An 18482-nucleotide genomic window follows, 5' to 3' on the forward strand; every position below is an offset into this window, starting at 1 on the left:
ATTTTTGTCTTAACTTTTTTTGTAGGAACACTAACGTGTTTGCTTTGTAATACTGTTGGAATGTTTTGAATGTGTATAATTTTGTATTGTTGATGTATGCATTATTGCATTTGTGTGTACAGTCATGCCTCGGGTTGCGAACGTGATCCGTGCGGGAGGCATGTTCGCAACCCGCAGCGCTACGTCTGCGCACGTGCATGACACAATTTGGTGCTTCTGTGCATGTGCAAAGAACGATGTTCAAAGCCCACAAGTAACCCATTCCAGTACTTCTGGGTTTGGTGCGGTCCGTAACCCAAAAATGCGCAACCCGAGATATGACTGTATCTGCTAATTCTTGGGAGCCTTTCTGGCTAAAAGGTGGATGTCAGGGAACTGCCATCAGTACCGGAGGGAGAGAGCAAAAGCCAGAGGGATTATAGAGAGCCTCCGGGGATCGGGAGGAGCAGCTCATCTTCTGGGGAAGAGAATAAACGCAGCTCCAGTGGAGAGGGGGTGCAGGAGTCAGAAGTGGCGAGGTGGTCCCATGACTCCTTGCCTGGGACAAGCGGGGAGGGAAGGGGTCCTCCGCTGCCCACGCCCTCTCTGCGCAGAAGGCTTTAGCGCAGAGAGGGAAGGCGGAGACTGGGCGTCAAGGAACTTCTTTGCTGGAAGAAGTTTAAGAAACGCCCACTCACGGATTCTGCCAGCGATTGAGAGAGCCACGGGTGAGTGGCTCTCTGGACAGATAAAGTTTACATTAGCAGCCACCCAGGGAGGGATTTGCCTGCTTGCGCACGAGCAACCCCCATGGAAACCTAACAGTGGCATATAAATAAACAATAACATAAAGTAACAAGGAGGGATTCTTGTTCCAGCCTGCAGCTGTCCTGGGTTTGAAATAGTTTTTTAATATGCTATGATTAAAGCGCTTTGGCACGTTTCCCAGAAAGACGTTCTTGAATGAAACAAAGAAATGAAGTTTATCACCAAGTTAAATGTTGAGTATAATTGTTTAATTGCAGAATGAAATGGAGAATGTCTGCATGTATATTGCTAAGGGTTTAACGCTGGAAAATTTCATTGGGGGATGCTAAAGCTCTCTAAGCTTCTAGCTAAGTTAATGATTAAAGTTGATGCTCTCTGCCCTTTTCATGTGTTTAACCTTAGACCACATGTTTATAGTATTCAATTGCAAATCTCCATTTTGAAGGGAGCTGCCTTTGGTTTTTTATTTCCCAGGAATAGTGGAAGAAAGATGTGCAAATCAGTCTTCCCATGAGATACAGCTCCAGGCTTATGGCGACTGTAGGGAGAGACCTTGGATTCTAGGTCTCTTTAGAGTCATATTTCTAAGATATTGAGCCTATGCTTGGACAAGTCTTACGGAATTATTTGGAGTTATCATTTGTTTTTGTACTGTACCAGTTTTGAAGAAGTTCTGGTTAGTAAAGCTCTGAATCATATTTATGGGTCTGGACAATTTTTATTCCGAAAGGAGTCAGCTTTTATGCATCCAATTGTTTCAAGCTACGCAATATTAATATGTGCAATAGTAACCCCTCCACCCTATCCCAGACCCACCAGCTGATTTTCAGTTTCCAATTCAGGCTTGGACTTCCCTTTGTGGGGGAAACTCTGTCCTCTTTGTCTCCTTTTTCTCCCCTTTTGACTTGGCCTTCACTCCCCCAAGCAATGACCATGCACACGCTCCACTAGTCACACAAATCACCACAACTGTGATAGACCTTCTTTATTAATTGCTATACAACAAATGCCAACATAATTGGTCCCTGCCCAGGGCTCACAGCCTGAAGTGTGGTGGCTCCAAAAAAGAGGAGGAAAGGATAAGGAAAGAGGGAGGGGGAAGGTTGGGGGTCCTCTGGGGCTCTTCATGGAGCGAAGCTGCTGCTGCTGCTGAGAGTCTAGCTTTGGTGGGGGGCCTCCTCCTGATTGATGCTGGCCTTGAAGACTACAATTTTCTCCCCCACCACAGGGGTGGAGCAAATGTGATGTGCATGTCTCCCTCTCTCTGCCCAGCTCACCCCACCCCACCCATGTGCACCCCCTGTGGCTTGGAACTTGAAGTCTGCTTTGTAGTTGACACTCCCAACTTCATCCAAAGATTTCACAGCCTTTGTAAAAATATTAACTTTTGTAAGCAAAAAGAGGAATTTGCCAAGGAGGGAAAAAACAGCTTCCAGTCCTGGGGTGGGTGGGTCTCCCGGCGCAAAGGAGGAGGTGTCTGGTAGTGGCAGCAAAGGCTTCCCTGCTTATGTCTCTCTTATGCAGGAGAAAGCTGAGCGTCCAAGCAAGACCCATAGATCTTTGCAAGGAGTGAAGGAGCTTCACAGTGGCCTCGACAGGTGCTCAGCTCCTGCTCCCCCCTCTGTGCTTTTAACTGGGCTGCGCTCTGTTGTGACAGGAGGAGACCCACTGCTTGACATAGCTGGGCAGGAGCTCTTCCCCTGTCTCTCCGCTTTCCACACTGAGGGGTTCAGACCCACAGCCTGTCGGCCTCCTCTCAAACTCAGAGTCCACAGGGCTCCCACAGTCACACTCTGCAAAGCCACTGTCAATGGTATCCAGATCCAGGCCATTGGCAAGGAGGTCCCCATCTGCATCCAAGTCAGGAGAGAGCAGGTCTCGGTAGGAAGCTATGTCCTCCTCCTCTGGAGACAAGAGGCCTTCCAGGGTCCAGGGCTCAGGAGGTGAACCAAAAAAGTCCACCTCCTTCCCAGACCTTTTTCTGCCCAGGGAGCTGCCAGCTTGCGAGAAAGGAGTAAGAGTCTCGAGGAGAGGGTCTCCTGACCAGGACTCCAAGGCAGACAAGAAAGCCTTCCTCTGGGCTGCTGCTGGTGGGATCATGTCCACCAGGAGCAGATTCTCGGAGATCTGGCCCTCATTGAAGAGGATGCCCTGGTAGGCATCTCTTTCGTCCTGGCCCTCCTCCAGAGCACAGCATGCTGTGGCCCCCTTGCACCGCGGGCAGCAGGCGGTAAACTCTCCAGTCACAGTGACGGTGTCAATGGAGAGGTGGCCGTAGGCCTGCTCGTGGGTGGCATCCTGGCTCCCAGGCAGGTGGGAAGCAAATGTAGCAGGGGAGGGTGCATGGCCCCCACTCTGCTGCTCCTTGGCAGGGCTGGGGGGAAGGGGTTTTTGGCCCATCCCAAACACATCCAGCAGGGCTGTGCTCCATTCAAAGTTGTCCAGCATGGCTCCAGGGCAGGAGATGCCGCTGCCCACCCACTTCTGCACAGGAAAGAGAGAGAGAGAGGTGTCAGCAGGCCGTGGCCAGAGAAACAGCAGGTGTGGGCCTTTTTTTAACCATCTGGGGAATGGAAGGAATTGCATACCTTCAGAAGGACATATCCCAGGAGAGGAGCTCCTTCCTCCAGCCCAGACTGTGCAACAAAGTGCCCACTTATCAGCTACCCCATCATCTCCTGGCATCCTTCTGTGCCAAGAGGAAACTCCTCCCCCATCTGTAATGCACCTGGTGGCTGCAAGGGCTATGTGCTTTCCACAGGACTCTGCCCAGAGCTCACTTTTTCAGAGAGGATCCTGCCCCATAGGGATGGGAATTGGGGTGAGAGAGAAGCAGGCAGAGGCCCTGCTGTGGGGAGGGGGACATGGAGAAAGCCTGGGGTGGGGGAGAAGGCCTTGTGTCCCCCACCCCTCCACCAAGTCCCCAACTTCTCTGCAGAATATTAGGCAGCCTGATGTCCTCCCTCCCACCGACCATGCCTTAAGGCTCCTGGCACTTGAGGCAGGACCCCCCCCCCAAACACACACATACAGGAACTTTCTGCCTTGGGTGATGCCCGGAGGATCCGTAGGTGCCTGTGGGTCAATTCAAACAGCCACTCCAACACCCTCCCCTGCCCCTCCTGTCTGGTGGGTAGGAGTTGTTTGTACCTTGAAGTCTCCATTGTGGATCAGGTAGAGGGGCTGGAAAAAGGGGGCCGGGCTGGGGATGAAGATGTCCAGCTTCTTCCACAACCTGCCAGAGGGAAAGGAGAGCTGGAGGCCTTTTGTGGGGAGTGCCCAAATTTCATTCCACCGACTACCCACGGGAGGGACTAGGAGCATGGCCAGGCCTTGAGGCACTGGCGTCTCAGGCTTGCTGCCCGGCAACTGCCTTGTCCAAGGAAGCTCATGGCTTCCATTTCTAGGGAACTCAGCCACCCACAGCCACAAGCAAGCAAGCCCGTGGCTGGTGCTCTGCAGACTGAGGGAAAGAGGGAGTGGGCTTGGTGGACTTACCTGAGCATGGCTTCTTAGGAGGTGATGCCTCCCCCCCCCCACCATTTCCTTTCTCTGTGTAGGGTAGGTCATCCAGCTGGGAAGTGGGCAGCCTGCGGCCAACCAGAAGCCCTCAGCAGCCCCGCCACCTCAGCATCTAGCATCCAACTCCCACACTCACCTTTGGTGCTGCCAGCCCAGGAAGACCACGAGAGCAACCAATGGGCTGAGCACCAGCAGGAACCACAAGGACCACTTGTCTCCTGGCCTGTCCTCCATGGCTGAGGAAGGAAACCAGTAATATCAGTTACTTTCTTTGGTAGCTCCACTGGGGGTTGCCAGGGTGGGCTGGGCTCTGGGGCTCAGTCAGGATGAGTTTCCCTGGGATCGTGGCCAGAGCTCCCTCCTAGGGCAGCAGAGTAGCAGGAGGGGGTCTACTTCTTGACAGGAAGAGAGGCTGCTCCTCTGATCTGCCATGGATTCATGGTCTCAAAGGTGCAGAAGGCCCTCCTGGACTGGGAGAGGGGCTTATGAACGGCCTTTGATGGCAAGGTTCAGGCCTCCTTGTATGGGCAGAGGCCAAGACCCCCTCGTGGGGAGGGAGGGGGGACTCACCCCTTGGCAGCGTCCTCAAGGTCGTCTTGGGGCTCCAGCCGCTCCAAGTGCCCTGGTATAAGGAGTCTTCCCTTGGCTTCGCCCGAACCTGGAGTTCGTAGTCTGTGTCCCCTTCAAACTCCTGGGGGAGCCACAAGGTCTCGGTGTACTGCAGAAGATGGTTGTGTCCCTGCAGGAAAGGGAAGAAGCCAAATAGCTGGGAGGAATTCTGGAAAACGCTCCCTACCTCTGCCACCTTCGTAGCAATTCAGAGGAGTTACTCAAATGATCCTGAAAGAGCCCCATGACTTCCCAGTGCCCCTGAAGCCCAAGTCCAGAGAAGCACTAAGAAACTTTGGGGCTGAGCTCCAGGATGGCCAGCCATTGAGGGCCTGACTTGGCAAATGGCGCCCGCCGCCATCCAGCTCAGGCTGGCCCTTGCCTCCTGGCTTACCTGCCATGGATGTCCCCTCTGCCGGTAGCGCAACTCATACTGCAGCTCCGTGTCCAGGTAGAAGTACTCATCTTGCTGGTACATGGTGCTCCAGGAGAGGTTGTAGCCCTCAGGGGAGACAATAGCCCTCAGGCTGAACGGCGGGGATGGCTTAACTGGGGAAAGAGTCAAGGTGGGCTCCTGAGGGCATCTGGCTGACAGGACTTGGCCCCCACCCACTGGGTGAAGCAGCAGTGACACCCCCAAATCCCCAGGGTGTAGTTTTGGGGGGAAGCCCCTGCAGGGCACGACAGAGGGATGTCCCTCCAGCCTCCAAGTGGAGCAAGGTGAAAGCATCTGGGGCTGCTGGGGTTGAATGAAAGGCAGTGGGTTATTCATTCACATTCATATTTACTCACTCATTCATTCATTGAATACACCGCCCTTCATTCGAAGATTCCAGGGCAGTTTACAACAGAAAAACGCAAAATACATAATGGCGCGGGGGGCAGCGGGATGGTGAATAAACTTGTCAAAACATTTAAAAGGCCCCAGGTTGTTTAATCAGCCCAAGGTTAGCTGGCTGTAGGAGCTTGAAAACTCCTTGCCTTTAACCTTGTAAATAAACCCAAATCTCAAAAAATGCCACCGCCACACCCGTTAAGTGAGGAAGGGTCTCTGAGCCCTTTCTCGCTGCGCACGCCAGCAGCCCATGTGTGTCCTCCTCCTCCTCCCAGTCCTACTCATGTGTCCAGACAGGCACAGAGTCCTATCCCCCCATACTTACAGTGTTCTTGGAAGACAAACTCGTTCTTACACACTTGCCGTTGCTCATCCCCCCACTTCACGACCACCTCAAAGTTGTTGTTCCCAAAGCAGATATTCTGCTCTGCAAAGCAGGTGTATCGGGCGGTGGTGGCGGTGGTACCATTGAAGGTGAAAGAGCAGTTGCCACCTTCTCCGCAGTCCCTGCGAACACCAAAGATGCCCCCGCTCAGTGTGGGACGGCCATGGCTGCTCCCTCCGTGAGCCAGGAAAGTCCCACAGCCGCAGCCATGATGCTCAAGAGGACCCCAATTGTGGCTTCGCGCAGTCCGGCGGCTCCTGAGTAGGAGGCGGCGGCACCTGAGGCGCGGCCTAGCTTGTGAGGCGCTGCTGAGTCGCCCCGCGTTTTCTGCCTCGTCAGCCTGGGCTCCGGCCGCAACATGAGTATTGGCGCCTCGGATTGGAACGAGGAGTTCTACTGGCAGCTGTGGCTGCAGGAGCAGTACGGCAAGGAGGGCGAGGAAGGCAGCGAGGACCCTTTCACGTACACAGACCCAGCAGACGGGACACAGTACGAGTGGGATACCAACAAGAAGGCCTGGTTCCCGAAGGTTACTGAAGATTTCCTGGCAACATATCATGCTAACTATGGCTTTCCCACTGAAAGTTCAGATAGTTCATCTGCCTCTCTTAGAAAGACTGAATCTAAAACGCCTACAGATTCAAAGGCTACCAAGGTCCAGCAGGCAACAGGTCCAAAAGCATCTCAGGCAACGGATGTTAAACCAAAAGGAGAGAGAATAACACCTGACGCAGGATGGTTTCATGCTGAAGAACAGAGAAACACAAATGTATATGTGACAGGTTTACCGCCAGACATTACAAAAGATGAGTTTATGCAGGTTATGTCAAAATGTGGTATTGTTATGCGTGATCCGCAAACAGAGGAGCCTAAAATTAAACTTTACAAAGACAAAGAAGGAAATCTGAAAGGAGATGGGCTCTGCTGCTACTTAAAGAGAGAATCTGTTGAACTAGCATTCAAACTATTGGATGAAAATGAAATTAGAGGCTACAAATTGCATGTGGAAGTTGCACAGTTTCAACCGAAGGGGGAGTACGATGCCAGCAAGAAGTAAAAGAAATCCAAAGACTATAAGAAGAAGCTATCTCAACAACAAAAACTTCTGGATTGGAGACAGGAGAAGAAAGATGTCAGTGTTCGAATGTGGCACGAGCGTGTTATCATTATCAGGAACATGTTCCACCCAAGCAATTTTGAGGAAGATCCTTTAGTGCTAAATGAGATAAGAGAAGATCTTCAGACAGAATGTGAAAAGTTTGGATAAGTAAAGAAAGTAATTTTATTTGATAGGCACCCAGATGGTGTTGCTTCTGTGTCATTTAAAGAAGCAGAAGAAGGAGATGCCTGCAAACAGGCACTCAATGGGCGATGGTTTGGTGGACGTCAGCTCTCTGTGGAGACATGGGATGGTGTAACAGATTATCAGGTCGAGGAGACTTCAAGAGAAAGGGAAGAGAGACTGAAGGGTTGGCAAAAGTTTTTCATAGAATCATAGAATCATAGAATCATAGAGTTGGAAGAGACCACAAGGGCCATCGAGTCCAACCCCCTGCCAAGCAGGTGATCCAAATACAGAAATGCCAAAAACAGCATCTGACGCAGATTCTTTGGAAACGTGTCCAGCTCCCAGAAGGCGTTCAGCCATCTAAAGATAACAGTGCATCTGAGGGTGGCCCAAAGGGTGAAGCAGCTGAGAGAGGAGATAATGGCTAGGGTACCAATGAAGATGTCACAGCATCCACAGACAGTGGTGTTGCAGGCAGTGACGAGGAAACAGAGACAGAATGTCTTTAACTCATTTGTAAAAGCATGTATGTAGGGTAACCTTTAGACCTCTATTATCCTGTGCTTCGAAGCAACTGCAGGCAGCATTCAAATGAATAGAAATGCATTACCCTATTAAGATATCATCAGCGTGTTTTGAGGTGTTTCATTAAAAGCAACATTTAATGATCATCTTTAAAAACATATGGTCATATCTGCTGCTGTCCAAGCTGTGTGTATGTGTCCATAAGTTGCCAAGGGCCTACTGAACTGACCAGCTGTCTTACATTATATCTTTGCTTGTCAGTGAAGTCCATTAGTGTGAGCAGGTACAAACTTGCAGTTCCTATTAACTACACAATGACCTTTAGAATTACAGAGGTATGAATGCTTTCAATTTTTTTGCTCCCAGTTTCCTTAATGCCCCAAATCTTTGGGTGTTCCAGTACTTATTTGGATGATCTGGCTTTCCTGATACTGCACACTTTTAAAATAACAGATCACTGAGAATACATTACATGTACATTACATGTACATTGGCACCCTGTACATGTAGCTGGGGAGTGGAAAAATAATTATCACCCGCAATTAATAAAGATAAATTTTCTGAAAGGACTCCCCTGGGATGCAAAGTTTTTGATGATTGAAGTTCCTCATTCATTTTAATTCACTTTAAATCCTGATGAGATTAGATGATAAATAGGAAAAATGTGTAAATAAGACTGATCTCTGTTTTTAATTTTTGATGATGAATTCATATTGGAAACAAAGCGAGAGCTTGTGTGGTGGAAGTGCTATTCTTTTCTTTCATATTACTGTGTTCAAATGTAGTTTGGTTTCAGGTGTTTGTCAAGGGTGATGAGCATATGGGGCCTGTTCTTTTTGTATACTTGGTTTTACTACAGGAGACTACAAATGAAATTGTTTTGAGATTCCCTCTCAAAATTGTTGCTCAGATTTTTAAAGACAGATCTTTGTTTACAGATACAAACCATTCAGAACTAGCAAACATTTGTGTCTTGGTTTTAAATGTACCTGACTTTCCAAATGTTGTATATAAAATTATTTTCCAATACCATTTTTAACAAGATCTGTCAAATCAACTGCACTGAAAACCATCAAACTTACTATTTTTAAGCTCAATTCAGACATAATGAGAAACCATGAACTTCCATGATAAGAATGAGCAACAGGGGGCTGAAAGTCTTCCTCCTAATGTTTAGCATATCCGTTTTGTATTTGGGAATATGGGATTATGTTTTAAAATTTTGAAGAGATTAAATCTGCATTTTAAAAAAAGAGGACGCTGCCCTGCATGGCCCATGGGGACCCTACCAGCTTCATCCCTTTCCCCATTCTACCAAGCAGCCACTTGCTGGAATGAACCTGCTGGCTGGGGTGGGCTGCCTTAGCCTTCACCCCCCCCAATCCAAACTGTCTTGCTCTAGTCCAGGATTTCCCAAAGTTGGGTCTCCAGCTGGTTTTGGACTACAACTCCCATCATCCCTAGCTAGCAGGACCAGTGGATTATGGGAATTGTAGTCCAAAAACAGATGGAGACCCAGCTCTGGGAAACCCTGCTTGTCATTCCAGATTCAGAAGGACTTAAAGGAAAGGAAAGCTGAAGGCATAAAGGGAGCTGGCAGTGGCCAAGGAGGGCTCAGCGGCTAAAGTGGCTTCCATCCTGGCAGCTGTGAGGAGACACACCCACCACAAATGTGCAGCAGGGTTGTCTGATGGCACAAGCCTGACCAACATTAGCTAGAGAGCAGACTCAGCTACAGCCGAAGCAGCTGGTTAAGTATGTCCACAAAGGTGTGCCAAGGAGCCCCAGGGGTTAGCAGAGAAGGGGGCCATTCCCCCCCCTTGCCCCACTCCCAAGCAAAGCCAGGATTTGGAAGCCACAGAGAAAGATATTCTGCCCCCGAACCTTGTGAAAGTCATGGGGGCAGCCCTAAAGTCCCAGGGGGTTGGGGTCAACGGCACGCCTTCCTCCACAGCCATACATCCATACATACCATGTTGCTGTGAGATGGTACTGAGCTCTGCTGGAGGCATGGGGGTCATTTCCCCACATGCATGTCAAGGTATTGATGTAGTCGGCAAAACAGGTGAGATTCCCACAAGCTGAAGCTGGAGGTGAGAAAGGTGAGACAGATGTGGCTGCTCAGAGGATAGAATGCATGATGCAGAGACCCATCTGTCCCCTACCCCACAATACAACTGAAAGATAATTGATTCTGGTAGAGGAGGTGGGTAGGCCTGCCTCCCGAAAAAACAAAACCAATCCAACCTACTGAATCTAGGTGCCTCGGTCAGAACCATCTCCACCTGCAGCTGTGCTCTGAAGCTCAGGCCTAAAAGCCTCCAATTCCAACTTACTGGCCTTCCCTGTGATTGAACTTTGGACATCTAGTGCTGACCACGTGGATTTTGGGTGGTCATTCTGGTCAGCGCAGGTGTTTGCTTATGGGTCACCTACAGTAGGACATCCCTAGCAAGGGGATCAAGATCTCCACCCCATTGCCAAGGAATTGAAGGCTATTTCCACAGCAGGCATTTAGTCACCCCGCTTTGAGCACTCAGTCTTGATAGGGCATCCACACACCATCAGCATCTTCTTGTGGCTCAAAAATCCCTGTCCCAAACAATCAGGCTGAGAGGAGGTGCATACCCTCCAAAATTCCTCAGATGTAAATGGGGGAATGTTTAATAATACATCCCACAGAAAATAGGGACATTCTTGCAATTGGAGACTACGGAATAGGCGTCTTGACACTACAGGGGAGGGGTGGAGAGCCTCTCGCTTGCGGGCCCACCTTGGCCTACCAGGGGCTGCACTTTGGCCTGCAAGATCGCATGCCCATCACTGGTAGTGTCAGCCAATGAGCAGGACAGGAGTGAATCCCACAACGGCTGCACAATCCTGTTCCAATCCCTGCTCATCAGCTGACATCTTTCCACCCCTAACAGTGAGGGATGTGCCACAGTTGCACAGACACTCCATTTGGCTTTCACTACGACACCCCTTGACATGGTGACAATGATAATCCCCACCCCACTGAAAGCACTTGATGACACTGCTTGCACGAACTCATTGCACTGTTGCTTCTGGCAAACAGGTCTTTCTGCATTGTTTCAAAATGTCTTGATGAGTGTTGTTTTTGGAAAGTGAATGAATAAGCTGCACTGCGTGCGTGTGTGAACTTCCCCCTCCACTTCCTCCCACATGGAAAGCAAAACCACTTTCAATCGTCTGAATGCATTCTTGGAGGCTGGGCTTACCTTGCTGAAGGAAGAGCAGCAGCAGCAGCCATCCCCACACCTGGTCTGCCATCCTTCCTTTTGCCACAGTCCCTTGAGGCTCGCTGCAAGACAATTCAGAGCAACTTTATCAGGAAGGAGAAAGAGGAATGTGAGATTCCAGGAAGGGATCCCAGAAACTTTCAGGCACTGAGTGAGAGGAGCATCTGGAGTCCAAATCCTCAAAGACCAGCCAGATTGCAAACTCACATTTTTTGAGCTGTCAGGGTGCCCTCACAGCAGGATACGCACAGACATGCAATTCACTGTATTCTTATTTTATTTTAATTTATGCATTTTCCATTTTTCTATTTACACATCATACATTTTCCATCATACAAAATGTCGCTACAGACATCCCAACCCAACACACCGTAGCATTCTAGGTGTACCTTACATTGCTGCATATCTGATAATTCTCCGACCCTATTTTTCTCCTTTTAATTCCTCCATTGTTGTTAACTGTTGCTCCTGAAATTACCCCTACTTGTAGGTTAGTTTTAGTATCATATCTTTTAAAATATTCTCCAAGGCTTTGCCACTCGCCCATTATCTGTTTCTCATCTTGTAAATTCACTGTAAATAAGTGTCAAGTGATGAATATTGGGGCAAACAAACAAATAAAAACATAATTTCCCATATGGTCTAAATTTCTCATGTGGTTTAAACTGGCGGTGACAGACCAGAAATGAAATCTTGAGGTCATAATAGATAGCTCAGAGAAGACATTGACCCAGTATTCAGCAGCTGTAAAAAAGGCATTATTCCATAGTAGGGATCATTAGTGGGGGGAAATGGAAGATAAATCTGCCAGCATCATAATGCCATTATACAAATGAGACCACATTTGGAATATTGTGTACAGTTCTGATAACCTCAACTCTAAAAGGATAAGCTAGAGTTGGGAAAGGTTCAGAAAGGGGCAACCAAAATTATAAAGAAAGACTTCAGCGTTTGGGACCTTTAGAGAAAAGGTGAGTAAGAGGCAACATAACAGAAATTTATAGAATTATGCATGACACAGAGAATGTGGGTGGCGAACTCATGAACATTCAATGAAGCTGAATGCTGAAAAAATCAAGATAGATAAAAGCAGCGCTTTTTCTTTCTTTGCAGGGAGTACTCGAGGGTAAGCAGTACTGGCACCTCTTTTTTGTTGTTGTAAAAAAAGTGGGGCACTTACTGTAACAACTTCACGGTGAGTACTGGCACCTATTTTTCTAGGGGGGAAAGCACTGGATAAAAGAAAGTCCTTTATGCAGCACATAGCTGAATTAAGGCATCCACATCACATGCCTTTAAAATGTGATTAGACCAATTCACGGAGGATAGAGCTATCAATGGATTCTACTTGTCTATATATCGCCACCACCAGATTTTATTGGTCAACCAAATGCAGGTTACAGTCCTCCAGGATCAAGAGCCTCTGACTGCCAGTTGCTCTCCAGATCAGTGCCATCATCATGTCCTCCTACCTGTGGGCTTCCTCTAGGCATATGGCTGCCCAGGAGGGGAAGGAGACTCATTGGTTCCCCTTTGGCCTGATCCAGCAGGACTGGACTAATGTACAGAGATCCTCCGGGAGCTCTACCCAATCCCATTTTGCTTTATTGATCCTGAAAAATTTGGTGTCATCGCTAAACCTGGACAATGCACTGCACCAGGTCATTGACAAAATTAGTTGAGATCCACAGGGAGCCCCATGCCATACTCCTCTCCATTGTGAAAGCTGTCCATTTATTCCTGTTCTCGGCTTCCTGTCCCACTTTCTGAAGGAAGCACTCTTGCCTCCAAAAGCTTCTGTGTCTCTGTTCATTAACCACACTAACATCCTCTTGAACTGGTTGACTCCTTCCCTGATCTGTGGTACAACTTCTAGCTGAGCTTCTGTTACTGCAATTTTGGAAAACCACTCATGATGTTCTCAGACTGGTTCGGTACAGGCCAGATGAAAATACTGTCAGGTGGATTCACAGCTGTAGGAAAACCATCCATGGCTCCTCATCAAAATGGGGAGGGGGAGTGTGTCTCCATCCTTGGCTAGGTACTTTTAATCATTTTTATCACAGTAACTCAGTTGAGAGATGGAGGGGGTTCTTTTCAAATTAGCAAAGCTCAGGGTAACAGGAAAAACAAATGACAGAAAGGACAACTGGGATGAAACTTAACAAATGTAGTTGACTAGGAGACTAGGGTTCAAAACCTACTCAGCCATCAAGTCCACTGAAGGGTGATAGCCATCAAGTCCACTGAAGGGTGATATTGGGCCAGTCACTGCCTCAGCCTAACCTACCTCTTAGGGTTGTTAATAGGATTAAATAGTGTGGGGGGGGGGGAGAGAGAAGGGTGTATGCTACTTTGAGCTCCTTGGAGGAAAAGGAGGGATATAAAGGTGGGATAACAGATGGTAATAATAAATAAAATGCAAACGCAAATGTACATATGAAGTGGACCTCGCAATGGTGGTCAATCGCAAGTCTCACTTAGTTACATCAGACGTAGCCTTTTTGGTTTTATTTCTAATTCGCAAAGATGAAAACAATCAGGCTGCAATTATCTGCTGATTTCTGAAAAATTATAACCCTGTTCCAGACAATAAACAAACCAGAATCTGGGTAAAAGGCATTATCAAATCATAAAATGAGTCAACCCACCAAAATTAGCTGCTTATTCCTTAAGAGAACCGCTCAGGGGAAAAACAGAGCACCTTGACAAGGTTTTGAGAGGTACATCTATTTGTATACAGAAGAGTAATTCACTCAAGACACAAATGATTAGTGGAACTTTGTTCCGGAAAATAATGGTTTAGAACCCCATAAAACAAAACAAGGATCCACTCAAGGAGAAGTCCATCATCTCCAAAGCAATGGAGAGGGATGTTGGTGCACCAGATTTGGCTGAGGACAACCATAGAGCCAATTTCTTTGAATCTCTTGACTGACACCACATGAATATTACAAAGAGAAATTTAAATATTTAAAATGTAACTTGCCCAAAAAAGGAACTGGTGGTTTAATAGGTCCCCCCTCACACAGTGAGATAAATTCATTAGTTTTCATTCCAGATAACTCAGTGAGGCTTACTAGAAGTGTAACCCCAGGCAGATTTAGGGGGAGAATTGCAACCTCTGGTGGATTGTGAACCCGCCAAGTGGTATTCAGAAATGACTCAGTCAGGATTTCAAAGAAAAGTCCAACTAGTACTAAATTCAGTTGCGATGGCTGGGCTGATTTATTAACAAACCAGGGAAATTTTTATACTGTCAAAAAAAAGAAAAATGCTTGAGAGAAGACTATATGAAAAAGAGAGTGAGGTGCCTTTTTTGTATGGATGTTTGTGTTAGCATCCAGAATGGAGAAGAGAGCAACAAGGTTTGTGTCCTGCCTATGGACTTCCCAGAGCCATCTGGCTGGTCACCATTAAAGCCTTCCCACGTTTTCTTTCCAGGAAAATGGTTGGAAGAAGTAAGCCGCACTCCCCTAATTGATGTCCTGATCCAAATCTCCCTCTATCCACTGCTGTTGTTGTTTAGTCGTTTAGTTGTGTCCGACTCTTCATGACCCCATGGACCAGAGCACGCCAGGCACTTCTGTCTTTCACTGCCTCCCGCTACTACATCTTTTCCCCCTGTGTAAGTGCCTATTCACACAACACCCATGTCATTCCATTTTTAGCTCATGGGCCAGACCAGCAGGAATGTGGAGCTTTACCTTTTTGATACATACAGAGAAAATGAAGCTGCCAGCCAGGCCTGAGAGTTGCTTCTCCACCAGCAATTCCCAGCACCTTCCCGGTGGGCCCCCTTTGGCCTGACCCAGCAGAATCTCCTTCTGTTCTCATGTTGGGTTGGTGGCATCTCCTCCTTCCACTGTGTGGATGCACCCATTCCAGAATGGGGCGGGGGACAGAACATGGCCAAAGGAGGCTACAGGAGGTGGATTTGCCTGCTGCCCATGACTCCATGCTTCCAAGCATGGGGTCAGGCCCTGGCAGCAGGAGGAACTCCCATAATGGTGACCAAACGCTCAGCCACATGCTTGGTGTCTCTTCCCAACACACCTCATTGTGCCCAACGTTATTGTCCCCCCCCCCGACTCCCTGCCTGGAAGCCACCGACCCTGGGCAGCCCCTTACTTACCCAGCTTCACTGCTCTGGTCCTCTTCCTCAGTTGGCCATTGTCGCCTGGTGGGTCCTCGCTCAGCCTCCTGCGATGGTTGCCTTCTAGAGGTGCAAATGCCTTGATGAGTCATAACTAGATTTGGTTCTGGAACAGGCGTGACGTCAGCTTGCCCTGATATTACTGTACAAGCAGGAGGATGTGGTGAGGACATGAGGTGAGAGAAGGAGGAGGAGGTAGTGTCCTCAGCCAGTTCCCCTACCCTTCCCTCCTCCCCACAACTGAAAGCAGCATCCTGTAGGCAGACAGCTTTGCAACCTGCAGGTAAAGCAGTAGCCAGCGATGCAGGAGAGGCGGTTAGGGCACTGAAGCCTAGAGCAAAAGCCGCTGGCTGCTTTTGAAAAGCAGAGGAAACAGGACTCAACCAGGTGGCAATTTGCAGCCTGCAGTAACCCATGACCTTCCATGGCCAAGAGAGAGTTTGCCACGCACCTCCTCCCCATAAGCCCCATTCAGGTGTGCACCACCAAGTGCATTGGGGGAAAGTGGGAGCACGCTTGAGGGTCCCTACTCTTTAGGGCCCACCTGTCACCTGGCCCTGTCATGTCTTGTCTCCTGGCCTTGTGTAGGCTCCCTGTGAGATCTAGAACCTTGAACATTCAGGGAATCCACATGAGCCCACTAGGCTCTTCTCCAGCACAAGGAGGACCACAGAGATGGGATGGAGGGGATGGGAGATATGAGGGTGGTGTGGCTCTTTCCCTAACAGCTATGGGAGGGCCTGGCAGCTGCAGCAGGCTCTCAAGAATCTGCCTTGGAAGGCAACAGTCCTTCTATGCTCAGGAACTCCCTGCTAATTGAGATCAGGCTGTTCTCTTTTTGGTGCCTGCTAGAAATTGTTGTGCTTAGGCAAGCCAAGCATGTCATTTGATTATGTATATTTGCTCTTAAACTTTATTGACTTTATTAAAAAAAAAATTATTAAAGATTTTATTGGATTACATGCCTTGTCTCTTTTTTTCAGGTTGCGAAGTATTTACAGTGGTACCTCGGGTTACATACGCTTCAGGTTACATACACTTCAGGTTACAGACTCTGCTAACCCAGAAATAGTGCTTCAGGTTAAGAACTTTGCTTCAGGATGAGAACAGAAAATGTGTTCCAGCGGCACGGCAGCAGCGGGAGGCCCCATTAGCTAAAGTGGTGCTTCAGGTTAAGAACAGTTTCAGGTTAAGTACGGACCTCCGGAACGAATTAAGTACTTAACCCGAGGTACCACTGTATTACAAATCAGTTACATTTGTTGTGAGACATTAGTGTTGAGTACAGTATAAGGTTGGGGGAGAGGAGGGGTGGTGTGGTGAGGCTTATATTCCTTTGTATAGTGAACGTGTGGGGTTTTGTGTCAGCATCAACTGGGTAGGTTTTCTTTCTGTTCATTTATTACATTTCCTTGGTTGTGGGACGTATTAGGGGGCAGGGTGTGGTTGGTTGTCTGCAGTGGGGTCTTTTGCATTGGGGGAGGGAGGGCTTGTTGGGTCAGGTAAGCCAGATTGATTTGTATGCTGTCAGTGGATTCTTGTTGCTGTCTTGTTGGGCTGTGTACTGTATGTGATAAAGGAGAGCCATTCTGGGGTGAAGGTGTCTTCTTCTATTTGTCCCTGTGACAGTTTCAGTTTGTTGGTTAGCCTTTCTATTAAGGTCATTTCCCATACAATTTGATACCATTGGCCATGTTTACTCCTGATGGGTCTCTCCAGTATCTGGCTATGAGGCTTTTGGCTGCTGAGAGTAGTTGGGTTATAAGCTCTGTGTTCTAGGATGATGTTCAGTAGGGCCAGTTATGGGGTGAGTTCTAATACCTGTTTAGTTATTTTGCATACCTCTTGTAGGACTGCTGTCCAGAAGGATTGGTTTTAGGGCATTCCCACCACATGTGGAAGTATGTGCCTGTGGAGATGCAGCCTCTCCAGCATCTTGGCAAGTTTCCTGTGTGTATCAGCGCCAGTTTACATGGTGTTAAGTACCACCTGTAGGTGAGTTTCAGAGTGAGCTCCCTTCTTTTGGCTGATATGGACTTAAAGGGAGGTTTAGCCCACATTCTAGTTCATTGGGTGGGGTTAATTTCATAGCCTATGTTGTGCTCCCATTGTTCTTTGATTGCGTCAAGGGGGTTTGTGGGATTTTGGAGCAGTATTTTGTATATTGTGGATACCATCCCTTTGCTGTGTCCTCTGCTGTTGGGAGGTTTTCAAAGGTGGTCAAAAGAAAGCAAAACAATACATTTGGCACCTGCTGGGCTGCAGGAGTTGCTGGAAGGAAGTCTACAAGATGCCATCCTACCACCTTAGGGACTCCACTCTGGATTTGTGTAGGGTTTACTCTGTAGCCTTTTCTTCTCCTAAATATGTTCTGCAAGGCAGTGAGTACGGTATTTACTACCAAGGACTTTCTCACAAATGAGTATAGCTGCAAGGCAGTGCAGGTTTAAGACAAGAGTTTACTTTCTCCTAGCTCGGCTACCTTCCCAGGTTGACGAGCCCCATCTGCCCTAATTACACTACTGTCAGGTAAATTGCAATTATCGAGTCAAGACTTGCTCAGAATAGGCTCCAATTAATCTAATATACACTGAACTATGCTTCAGTGTTTCGTAACAATATACCTATACTTTTGAAGGTGTAGTAACACACCACTCTTCTTTAAATGTGGTTATTTTATCTTCCGATTATCCTCAGCTGTATTGAGCATGACAATCAGCATCCCTGATGGAAGCAGAATGTGAAAGGCAGCACGTGATACGCCCGATTCTATGAAAAGGGAATATAGATTACAGCTGAACTGAAGTGCCCTAGCACGGCAGGGATGGTAGCATCCACCCATTCATAGAAAGTACCTTGATCCAGTGATGGCTTCTGTCAATGGAAAGTGGGTGGTGTTTTCTGCTGGCTTTTCCTTCCCTGTTTAGCAGCCTGCTTCTCCTTTACCAAGCTTTTTCATCACAAGAGTTGTGAAGCATTAAGTACCAGATGAATCAGAGAATGGTAGAGTTGAAAGGAACCACAAGGGTCAACTGGTCCAACCTTCTGCAATGCAGGAAACCTTTCGTCCAACGTATGATTAAGAGTCTGATGCTCCACTGACTGAGCTATCCAAGGAACTATAAAGCTCTAGGTTAGGGCCAGTTAGGCGGCAA

General features: G+C 48.0%; 1 protein-coding gene across 1 annotated transcript; it reads right to left on the bottom strand.

Moving 5' to 3' along the window:
* Nucleotides 1–1717: 1717 nt before the first annotated feature.
* On the bottom strand, nt 1718–16199 carry IL21R (interleukin 21 receptor). The gene is made up of 9 exons (XM_082199346.1): nt 15307–16199; nt 11151–11233; nt 9884–9998; nt 6039–6220; nt 5273–5427; nt 4840–5008; nt 4406–4505; nt 3898–3982; nt 1718–3231 (listed from the first exon to the last, which is right to left on the bottom strand). Exons 1-9 carry the CDS (start codon nt 15741–15743, stop codon nt 2377–2379), a joined length of 2181 nt encoding a protein of 726 aa, XP_082055472.1. The 5' UTR covers nt 15744–16199; the 3' UTR covers nt 1718–2376.
* Between the last annotated feature and the right edge of the window lie 2283 nt (nt 16200–18482).

Source organism: Podarcis vaucheri (assembly GCF_965113315.1).
Source record: "Podarcis vaucheri genome assembly, chromosome: 14".
Lineage (NCBI taxonomy): Eukaryota > Metazoa > Chordata > Lepidosauria > Squamata > Lacertidae > Podarcis > Podarcis vaucheri.

Excerpts from the sequence above, each read along its gene's own strand:
- IL21R (XM_082199346.1), bottom strand. The coding sequence starts at position 15,743 with ATGGGTTACTGCAGGCTGCAAATTGCCACCTGGTTGAGTCCTGTTTCC. Across the intron at positions 11,234-15,306 it reads GACCAGAGCAGTGAAGCTGG|CGAGCCTCAAGGGACTGTGG; the intron begins GTAAGTAAGGGG and ends ATTGTCTTGCAG. Across the intron at positions 4,506-4,839 it reads CTTGAGGACGCTGCCAAGGG|CCATGGAGGACAGGCCAGGA; the intron begins GTGAGTCCCCCC and ends TTCCTTCCTCAG.